At 32.7% G+C, this 11,906-nt stretch overlaps 1 protein-coding gene across 3 annotated transcripts in view; it reads left to right on the plus strand.

Moving 5' to 3' along the window:
• The window catches only part of LOC111703457 (uncharacterized), a 32,262-nt gene that overhangs the window by 5,921 nt on the left and 14,435 nt on the right, over positions 1-11,906 (plus strand). For all 3 annotated transcript variants that reach the window (XM_023475404.1, XM_023475406.1, XM_023475405.1), the window contains exons 7-18: positions 373-480; positions 1,225-1,451; positions 1,638-1,668; positions 2,115-2,214; positions 2,789-2,854; positions 3,500-3,575; positions 4,347-4,473; positions 6,976-7,115; positions 7,382-7,539; positions 7,844-7,937; positions 8,381-8,513; positions 9,194-9,247. In XM_023475404.1, coding sequence (XP_023331172.1) covers positions 373-480; positions 1,225-1,451; positions 1,638-1,668; positions 2,115-2,214; positions 2,789-2,854; positions 3,500-3,575; positions 4,347-4,473; positions 6,976-7,115; positions 7,382-7,539; positions 7,844-7,937; positions 8,381-8,513; positions 9,194-9,247 — 1,314 coding nt within the window. The remainder of the gene's footprint in view (positions 1-372; positions 481-1,224; positions 1,452-1,637; positions 1,669-2,114; positions 2,215-2,788; positions 2,855-3,499; positions 3,576-4,346; positions 4,474-6,975; positions 7,116-7,381; positions 7,540-7,843; positions 7,938-8,380; positions 8,514-9,193; positions 9,248-11,906) is intronic.

Raw genomic sequence — 11,906 nt, forward strand, 5'->3', positions numbered from 1 at the left:
TCTAGTAAATTCCTCTCTATATATTCTATTCTCTATGTTTGCCAAGCTATGGTTTCTAGCGTTCACTTCGACTGTCCAATGATAACACAAGGCTAAGGTCTTGTCACAAACGCGGATTTTTAAATCCCTTTATGTTTGCAACCCGATATTGAAGACCTTTGATATTTTAACTAGTTTTTAATATCAAAAGTTACACCATTAGGATTTTAAGATATAGGGAGTAGAAGCTTTAGTTTGTGGCAAGGATTCAGAACAATTAAATATTTGTTCTGAAATATATCAAATAGGTGTGCCGTACACCGTACACATTATACACTGTGCAATATCTTGAAGTAAAGTTTCTAAATGACAATGGATACTTTTGATGTAAAGGCATGAAGAACTCAACCTTGATGAACAAAGACTATGCACCCAAGATAAATATTGGAAAGAGAAAGATAGAATGTCCTAAACCCACATTTCTTGAACTCTTTGAACCAGGTTAGGACATTATCACGAAAATTCTTGAATCATGGATCACTTTAAAGAATGCTTTTTTATTGTTTTCATAATCACCATTTTGATATTTCAAAAGGGCATTTTTGGGTTTAATTGTAAAAGTATGTTGTCTGATATCTACGAAAGGAATGCAAGAAAATTGATAAATGATCACGCACCTCTAGGAAACTAATGACTAATGAGCTATAAAACTGAATTTTTTTAAGGGGATTTTTGAAATAAATAGAATTTTAGAATTGGTAACGAATTAGGGCACAAATCCTACTACAAAGTAATTTTTATAAAAAATCTCCATAGGAGATTTTATAGCTCCTTAATTTCGTGGGGACAATTGCAGTTTCAGAAAATATTAGTTCCCGGGTTGGGTAGAACAAAACGTCTTGATTTCCTTCAGCCTCACTGTGACCTCACACTCTAAATCTATAATATTTCCGAAACTGGGATGTGTAAACCTTTGAATTCGAGTAAGGGGTGCAAATGATTGAAACTTAAGAATAAAGTGATCAACATGTAGGATTGAAATTTCTCATGTTTTCAATCATAATTCTTCTTATTGAAGAGCTTAATTGTATTCGGTTACTTTTGCATAAAATCAAAATTAGAGAAACAATTTAACACTCTACTTCTCTTAAGTTCACAGTGAGCCAGCCTACTATTATATAATAATTGATAAAAAATCACATTTAGTCAAATTAGTACTGTGTAATGTGTAATGTTCATTTTTAGAAGATTCTAAGTCCAAGAAAAAGAAGAAGGATACTTGTAAACAAGATACTAAGAAGATAGAGTATACTAAAAACCCAAAAACTGATACGAAGAAAACAGAAGATACTGGTTATCATAAACCAGATACTAATATGACAATGGAAACCAGTGGAACAAAAAAGACTCGAGATAAACAAGCAAAGAAATCTCAATTTAGAATTGATGAACAAGCTTTAAACATATCACAGGAATATACAGTTAAATATGATAAAACAAGAAAGTTTGCCCTAAAAAAGTCAGTAAAGTTGAAAACTTAAAAAATGCAACTTTATCTTTTTGACGTTTCTAATTCTTAAAAAAGTTATTTGTATTCCTGTTTATATGTTAATAAATCAGTGTTTATATTTAATTTAACTTATGATAAATATAAGAAGGAGTCTGATGCTTTATCTACTGGACCGACAGGAGGGGCAGTACTTTGCATATTATTATTCAAATAGTTTTTTTTTTTAAATGATGATATAATTTTAAGTCCGATTGATTCTGAATTTTTTATAAACTTTCTAAAGGTAGACGAGTGGTTGTGATAAGTACGGACAAAACACTGATTTGCTTTAAGTTTAATCATGTGTGAGTTAAGGCGTTGCAGATTAGCACCATTTAAAACCAAAATTTCCGACCTTTAACTAGTTTCATGGATTTCAGGGGACATTAGTTCCAAACTGGGGTTATGGCCCATTTCTAACACTGAGTTTTAGAGATAAGCATAAATTGGAAGATTTTCCAGCTTAACAAATATTTGCTGTTACAATCAGTGTTAGAAATGAGCCAAATCGTGGTTGGGAACTGATGTCCCCTGAATTAGCCCCTTGTTATAACTTTTTTGTAAAACTTATCCTCCTGTCGTGTAGAGGTTAGAAGCGGAGGATCCAGGATACGGAACCTGGCTGATTTGACCGGAGCAGAGACAACCCTCTTGGAGAACTGTGAGGAGACCTGCTTCCTACTTAGGAATTAAGACAACTAACCTTTAGCAAAACAACCTCCATGCAATTGCAAAGAGGGTCATACTTAATCCACATCGGTTTCTCTTGAAACTTTAATCTAATCAAGAATGTGGAAGACAACCTCTTTTTACCATGTTGAATGACACTTTTGTAGAGAAGCCACAAATGAAAATAATCAGTTTAGAAAAACGAAAAAAATGTGTAATTCTTTCTTGCTCAGAAAAGTTAATAAAGGATACCGTTAATGTGAATTGGATATCAATGAACGATCATTTGAATTGGGTTGATTGTCAAAAGGGAAAACTTTTGTGTCTTTGAGCCTTTGCCACAAACTCTAATTTTATAATCCTCGTATCCTAATGGTAAAATCTTTGATATTTCAAACTTAGATTGTTTGATTTAACAGAATACAAAGATTTAAATATCAATGGTCTAAGATATAAGGATTAGAACATTAGAGTTTGTCGCAATAACTCAATTCCTTCGTAGGCTAGCTTTCTCGTTTAAACCTTAGACGCAGGATACCTGAAAGGTGTCGGAAATTAACAATTTTTTAAAATGATAGTTTTTGTCCTTAGCTATCTGGGGAACGTGACCAACCTGAAGGATAAAAATAGTTTTACCAGGAATCTGCTCAGCCCCAGGAAACATTAAATACATCAATAAAATCACGCATTAAATCAAACATTAATATTTTAGCCAAAAAAATTATTTCTTTGGTTTAAATGAAATTAAAAACTGTGGATTTAATTCACAGGAAAAACTATAAAAATATAAAAAATCAAATAAAATCTTATGTCAGAACTTGTGTGTTGTGAATATAGGGACACGTGATTAATCTCCGTCTTATGCAGATTAATGTATTTCCTTAGTGCATGGTGATCGCACACTGCAGAAATAACTAAAATAAAGGGATCATGCATTTAACCTCAAATTGAAAAGTTCGCAAATTAGAAATTGAGTTCAAGCGATCGAGATTGTAGAATGAAGATATTTCACACAAAAAGTTTTTTTCATATTTTTAATGAATTTTACTCTAAGAGCTTAGATTTCATTAACTCTGCACTGTGTTTTAACGGTCTCACGTTCTCAAGCAAAAATTGATAAGAATTATGCCTATACTTTTAAAAAACTAAAACTAACAACAAGTGATTTTAAGTGCTAACATGTACATGTAAAAGGCTACAGAAAAGCAGAAGTGAATGAAAACGGTGAAATTTAAGCCCCAGGTTGATTATTTATATATTTAATACCAAAAATATTTTGATGTATATAAGGCTTGTATTCAGGTCTATATTTCTTCGTTGTTCTATTAAAGCATGTCCTGTCTTCTACCTTCGATTCAACTTATCTAACATTAATCAGGTGATTTATTTTCATTGAAATTAATTACATCAGACGCAGATATTCATATAACCATACATCTTGGCACCCATATATAATTATATATACTAAACCTTTGAAATTTAAAACTACAACTTCTGTAAGGTCTAATGATCAAAGTTTGAAATATCAAAGGTTTACATTATATACTATCAGCTTGGAATAACGTAGGGATTAGAAAAATATTCCATTAATATTCTTGTTTTTCTTTGTTAATAATTTGAACAATTCCAAATTCTAATATAGCTTGTATCTGTAATGTTTGATCTCGATATTTAAAAGAAATTATGTAACACGGATTACTGCTTGATTCTGAGATTTAGTTCAAAAAAGTTTTGAATTCTGAAGTCAGGACTTTTGTGCTTTGAAGCTCGGGATCAAGTACTGATCTCCATCCTATGCACCCTTACGCACTAGTTTAATTCCTGTTGAACATTCCATGATAATTGATGGTATACTATATACCCCACATTGATGGTTATACTCGAACACTCCACACCCTACAGGGACAACATTAATTGATCAAGCATTGATCCTCAACATTTAAATTGCCTAATTGGATATCAAGATCAAACAATCAAGATAAACAATATCCCCACAGAAGTTTAGATATCTAATTAATGATTATATCTGTAAATATTCCTTTGTGGTAGAGAGTTTTTCAACTGCTTCAAAAAAAACTTGATGGTTCTCAGAGAATGATTATATATTTTGTGAATTAGAAATAAATCTGGATTTATCTTAATAATATAGGTTGAGGAGGATATCTTCCTGAAAATTCTTTTAAACCCCTCCACCAGAAAGATTGTATTTGAAGCTAAGATATTTCTAAAAGCTCTTCTACTGAGTGTCCCTGGATACAAAGATTATATGCTCACAGGTACGGACTTAAAGGGAAAGACCGGCAATGTATGGTAGTTGATTTGAGAATGTATTATTGTGGAGAAATTTTTTAGGATTTATTTGAGACATATAAAACGTTTTAATGATGTATATTTACTGAGTTTGAGCGCAAAGTCGAATTTCAAGATCATCTATTTGGGTGGTTACGTTTTGAGAATCGATTTTTTAAAAATCATCAAGTAACGGTAACAAAAAAATTAACAAAAATTCTACAGTAAACTAATTAGTTGTTCAGAAACAGGTTGAGAAAATAAAAATTAACTCCAATCATCGAAAATAAGTAATCTTATTCAGTTATTAGTTTCTGTAATCTCTCAAATATTTTCTGTAGATTTCCTGGAATTTTTATTGAAAAGGCGACATTTGAAGAATTTGTAGAAATCTGCAAACATATTCGTAAATAATAAGAAATTCAATATAATAATAAAAAAGAAATAATTGATTCTAACATTGATTTATTGACAAATTTCTATTGAGAAATATGTTCCTAAACATCTAAATAGTATACTGTGGAACGTTAGATACATTTTTGGTTGTTGTTATTTAATAATTTTAAAAAATCGATTCTCAAAAGCCAAACCACCTAAATGAATGATTTTAAACGTCGACTTTCCGCTCAAACTTAGTAATTATAAACCATTAAAACGTTTTATATGTCTCAAATGAATCCTAAATAAATTCTCCAAAATACTACATTCTCAGTTTAACTACCACTCCCTTCAAACGAATACAGGGCATATTAGTTCAAAAACTAACACTTGGCCCATTTCTAACACGTAGTTAAATCTCTTGACCCTTTTTAAGACAAAGTCAGGTTTTCCATTTTCAAACATATTCTGAATTTGAAACATTGTCGCGTTTTCAAGACAAACCCCCCTTACCTGTTTTTGAGTATAATCCTCAATTCTAAAGAAAACTCACTTTCATAACTTAAAAAATAAATCACTGTAAACAAAAAGTATCTTATGAAGACTAAATTAACATTAAGTTTCCACATTTTATCTGTTAAAATAGAGAACATTGGTGATTTATCTTCAAGCATTTTAAACCAACGGTTTCCCGCCTTTTTAGTTAAATCTATATTGTAAGAACAAATGATATTAATATTTTGATTTCTCAATGCTGTAATGATTTTTAAATTATAAAAGAACAATTTCTTTTATTTTCTATTTTGTTTATATTTTACCTTATCCTAAGATCTTGTTTTGTTACGCAATTGCGTAAATGGTTGAAAATTGACATTGATGTGAATCCCGGTAATTTTTTCAAAACCAGGAAATATTCCGAAAACGCGACATGACCTTGAGCTGAAATCCGGCAAATGTTTCAAAATAGGGATATATGCTAAAATGAAATCAAGAATCAACAAAAACTAATTCTCACACCTTATTATTAGTTTAAAATTGACATTTATTGTTTCAATAAATAGTTTTTGCCATTTTTGATAAATATATGGAGTAATTTTGTTCTACTCATCTTGGATTTAAAGATATATACTCTTTAAAAAGATAACTTTGTAGATTTGGCCCATTTCTAACACTCAGTGTTAGAAAGGGGCCAAATGTTAGTTTTTGAACTAATATCCCCTGAAATAAAAAGTAGGGGAATTGAAACAATTTTTACCTCTGTTAATTGGCTAATAATTATTTATAAAGTGTTAGTTTTTGGACAGACATTTTTATCAACAAGGTTCTAGTCTTTTTATTCAGATTTAATTTTTTCCTGAGCTTTAGCGAGGGACTAAATATAATCTAAAAAGGCAAGAACCTTCGAGATATAGAGAAAATTTAAGTCCAAAAACTTTATAGCACGTGTTGTACCAAAATAATAGTGCTATAGGTAAATTTATGAAACGTCTGTGTACTTGTTTTATTTCAATGGCTATTTCTAGATCAAATAAGCTTTGAAACAAAGCAGAAGCCTAAATATAGTTGATTTAAATTTTATTTTTATTTCAATTGAAAAAGAATATTTTGGAAATAACCTAAATTTTTCAGAGAAAATCTGGGAACCAATCAAAACTGTATTGCACACTTGCTATAATGTACAGATAATTTAACTTTATAGCACGATGATTACTTTATAGCACGTTCATTGTAAAATTCACGATGAAGTGATTTAGAATGATAAAATAAACAATAGTTTCATAAAAATAAAAATGATTCCCTTTTCCATAACAAATTTACTTTAATTTGCCCTTATAATTTCATTATCATTAGTTAAGAATTTCTTAACAAGAGAAAGGTTGAGAGTTAAACAATTTTTGGGTATTCCTAATTTTCCGAGCACTGATGTGCAAAATGTCTTATTTTATTTTAGAATAATAATTTGGCTTTGAAAACACCACTCTCACTTTTTACAGCCTAGTTGGAATGATTTTTCACTTTGTATTGAAAATAGATATGACATTTTATTTAACTTTTATTTTGTTTATGTTTTTGTTAAAGTTTTTGTTTACATGTTGGCTGTCTGTGTTTAGACCAAGTTTACCTGGATCCCCTGGTGGGATGCTGGCTACTGCAACCTGACCGTCAGCTAGCTGGTTTCCAAGACTGTGTAACTGTTCTACTATCTGGAAGCAGGAGGAAGGATTGGGGGAACAGGGAAACAGTTACTCAGGTTAGTCAGAATCTACATAAACATAAAGTCATTTGTAATGTCTGTTTGTTTGTCCAATTAAAACCAATATACCCTTGACCGACTTGCTCAAATTTTGTTTCGAGAAATGTTCTTAACTTGGTTTAAAAATTTTAAATTGAGTGGATTAATTTGATTGGGAATGCTTAGTTTCTAGTTTCCAGTGACACAAAATTGGAGTTAAGGATATGTTTACTAACAAACCTTAAAATAAAGTGAGGATTCTAGCCATGCTCTCTGGTATCTAGGACCTAGATACTGTCTCAGAGCTGACTGAGAGGATGTTCCAGCAGTTGCACCTGGAAAAGCTATGGGACGTGTTCTATCTGACAGAGATGCGCCTTCTCCCTCTTCTGGTTGGGATGGAACGAACTGGAGTGAGCATTGACCAAGGAGAACTAAACAGGTTGGGAACAAGAAGATATAGATTGATATAACTCTAATTGACCCTTCATTTAAAGATTCACGATAGATTTAGACTTTCTATCTAAAACCATACAGATGTCTAAAAAGAATTTTTATCATTTCATTTCAGTTTAAAATCTTGAACTTCTTTTTCTGAAGTATATCTGAGAGGATAAGTATAACCCATAAATATCAACCAAACTCTTCCTTAAAAAAGATTTGTTTTAATCGTTATTCAAAACAAAATATTCTCTTTATGATATTTTCATATCAGAGATTAATAAAGAAGCTAAATATTTTTCTAGGATCGGTGAGTTGCTTACTGCTGAGGCAAAGCACGTGGAAGAAGAATGCCACGCCTTAGCTGGAACTAAGTTTAATCTGGCATCTTCTAAACAGGTTTTAGTATAAGTTTTAGAAACAGAATGATTACTAAATTAAAGAGATCTAAATTGTCAGAAGCGTCTCATAGTTTGAGGGTAACCCTGACTTAATGCCTATATTTAAACAACTAAGATTGTCTAATTATACTGGAGTATCCAATATTGGTGATATTAGCACATTTCCTGGCCGTGAGAAGCAACAGTTGTAAAAAGTGCATTTTTTTACAACTTACAAAAAAGTCTGATGAATAGGTTTATTAAATAAAAGATGCCATGATGTCTTTAAAAATATAAACTTAAGCATATTTTATTGGAAGGGAAAATGGGTGAGGGTCAGACGCTTTAGAAGTAATAGGATGCAAACACCATTTTATGATGTCATTTTGGAGGTTGGAGGAAAACTGGTGTGGGTTGCCTTCACCGTCCTTATTTGATAATATATCCAGCATAAATATATAGGTGCGAGAAGTATTGTATGATATCCTAAGATTGGATACTGTATCTGGAGTCAATGTGGGTAAGACTGCAGGAGGACTGAAATCTTCTAGTGAAGCTGCACTGAAAAAACTAGAACCTTTTCACCCAGTTCCAGGTAAGTCAAGAAGAAAAATCCAGTCGCATCACGCAAAGAAGTTGGTTAAGTTGGTTAATGAGTGGTTTTAAGATTGATTTAGTATAATGAGTCAGTAATTGAATAATCATTAGACTTTGTGATATTTCAAGATGCAATACTCAGTCAAATTTGTCAAAAGTTTCATTGTAAAACAGCTTAAGAATTCAACACACAGAATATTAATCTTAAGTAGAATTGAAAAAATGGTTTGAGTTGTGCTTCTTTGCGTGACGCGGCTGGATTTTTTAAAATCACACTTTAAAGGCCCTAAATATACCATTTAAAAAAGTAGTTTTGCCCGGAAGAGTCAAATGTGGTGGTACGGAGGTGGAAATAGTGGTGGCTCATGGCTGCCAGAAGAGAAAAAAGCTAATATGTGGCACGGAAGGGGAAATAGTGGTGGCTCATGGCCGCCTGCCTTCCCCCGCTCCTTCAAGTGCTATGACACTGGTCAGATGCCCAGATCTCTTCCATTTAATTTTATCTTTTTTAATTCAGCCCTTTATGTTTTCTATTATATAGATTTAAAATTATTTAGACTTTTGTTCATTTCACAGTAAATAACTTAACTAATTTGATGATAACTTATCTTGATATTTACATCTTTCCTTGTTGTCTTGCTTTATCTTAATCAACCTTTTTTATTAATGTTCTTCCAGGATTGATCTTAAAGCACAGACAGCTTTCTAAATCCCAGGCTGCTTATATTCAAGGCAAACCCAATTTTTTGGATTAATATCTTCTCAAGTAGTTCATTCAGCATTAGATGTTAGATTTTTTTTTTGTAACAAATGAATGTTGATAATTTACAGATAAATGAAGGGCCTATCTATAAGACCTGAATTTAAATCTCACTGTTTTCCAGTTTGCCTGCAAGTTCTCACATTATACTTTTTAACAGGAAATTCATTGCATGGAACAGATTTTTCTTTATGCAATGAACAAAGTTAGAGTTATCACCAAGACTTGAACCCAGGTTGCTGGATATTTATTTTTATGTCTTTACTGATTTTGGTTAAATTAACTAAGTGCTACAATTCCTCACAGCAACAAGCCCGGCTGCCACCTCAGTCGGTAGAGAATGAGACTCTTAAACTCAGAGTCAAGGGTTTGAGCCCGAGATTGAGTGACTAACTGTTTTATAGAAGAAACAATTGTTGCAAACAACCCAGCCTTTAGACGCAAAAGTATGTCAAAATCTTTTCAAACTTCATTAATCCGGCACCATGGCTTATCTAGTAAGCAGGAGATCGCGAGTTTGATTCTCACTGTTGCTTTAAACTTACCCTTTTGAAAACAGGTGCTGAGAATAAAATCTTAAACAAATGTGCTGGATTTACTTTTTGATTTAAGATTGAAAATAACAAAAATGCCTTGACCTGGGATCAAATAGGGGATGCTTTCCCAACTGAGCTATCACGGCCTGTCAGAAATTGCAATCTTTGAAGGAACATCATCATATGGGACACATTTCTCTGAGTGCAATGAAAAAGTTTGAGGTCTCACCAAGATTTGAACTCAGATCGCTTGATTTAAAAAAAATATTTATTTGATCTTCTAATTTAACAGTTTTTGCATGTACATATTATCTATTTTACAATTTTTCAGATCATACAATTATCATGGTAGATTACATGTGGGAAAATTCTGTTGCTCTTTATTTTGCCAAACTCTTGCTTGGATTAGCACTTCCAGCCTTCTCACCATCAGAATCCTTACCTGTTTTAGAAACTCCCACCATAGTTTTGTTATATTTGTGCTGAGGTAGGATATTTCCAATTAATACTTATTTCTTGGGATTTTCAGCCAGAAGATTTTTGCTCTCAGCCATTCTTAGATCTCAACCAGCCCTCTACACTGTATGAACACATGAATTGTGGTTGCGTCACTAATCCTGCACCACATGCCTTAAAGTAGATTACATGTTTGTTACCTTCTTCTTACTCCGACGTCCTCGTATATATCAATACAATAAAGACAACTTTCAATTGTATATGTATATGTATATATATATATGTGTATATGTATATGTAGGTATATATTTTAGTCCATATCCTGTTTTTGCTAGTAGTACTCGGCACTTTACTTGGACATTGACCAAGCCCAGGCCATCAAGCTCCTTTGTTGTGTAGAGCTGCTCCAGAGATATTCTTTCTACTTTTTTGTTCAATGGAAAAACGACATAGACAGAGCATGGCACCCCCACCATCTTCTAGGTCTGCCTTCCCCTTCCTCTAAAGTTATTTCCCCTCTCCCGCAGTAAAACTTCTGTAAATCTTGCCCACTACAAGTTGGCAAGCCAGTGAAACCTCTCCTTAATCTTGGAAAAAATAATGCATAAAATTCAAACCTACTACTAAGGACTCATCAATGGAACCTTAACTTCGCTATCTGGTCACTAAATCTGAATCAGAAGGCAGATTTTGGAAATACACGTGACAAGTTGAGATCAGATCTCCCTGATTTGGGATTCTTGTAAGAATGTATTGAAATCAGAGATTCCCTAAATCACACCTTTAACAGGTTTGGATACAGTGGTTTCTCAAGTTTATGTGAGGAGAGGGAGTATAGGGTTGCAGTACTGTATAGGGAAACTCTATATATACTTTTCTTGGAACCTGGAGCTCTTTACTGATAAATCCTAGAAGATACTTTTCTTTCATCAATATCTATGCTTCTTTGAGCACTTCTCTTAAAGCTGAAAGGAGAAAATTTGCCAGTGAAATTTTATTAAGAAACTTGTAGATAAGGGGAAATGTTCCCATATAATTGGTGATTTCAATGTTGTTTTGCACAGATACAAGGCAAGGTAACATTGATAATTTCAAGAACAAGCAGCTTTGCTCTAAGTGAAAAAGTGAACTTGTTAAGATACTTAGATGCGTATAGGGTCAAATATCCTATGGATATAGCTTTCACTTAAAATATATCCAGCTCCCCCCCCTCCCTCCAGGTTGGATAGAATTTATCTACCCACTAGATAGTTCTATTTTGATTGACATCACTCACTCAGAAACCACCTCAGATCACATGGTGTTAGCTGTTGAGTGCAGGGCTGCAGATCCTGCGGCCCTGGTTGTGGTTCACCTATGGAAGATGAATGTGTATATCCTACTATATCCTGATATCATCTTGAATTTTCAAAATGTATGGGATAGATTAGTCTCAACAACATGGGCTATTATGCCAATATTGCCTTCTGGTGGGATGAGTTTGTTAAGCCAGGGTTAAAATATTTTCTTCAGCAGTTTTCTTTCATAGGGTTAGAAAAAGGAGACAAACATAATCTCACTTCTTCTCTCTACTTGACCTTGCTACTGGATCTAGGTCTAAGGGCCACCTGGAGCAGTATATTGTTTCTCTGTACAGTGT

This window comes from Eurytemora carolleeae, unplaced genomic scaffold, assembly GCF_000591075.1.
Source record: "Eurytemora carolleeae unplaced genomic scaffold, Eaff_2.0 scaffold504, whole genome shotgun sequence".
NCBI lineage: Eukaryota > Metazoa > Arthropoda > Copepoda > Calanoida > Temoridae > Eurytemora > Eurytemora carolleeae.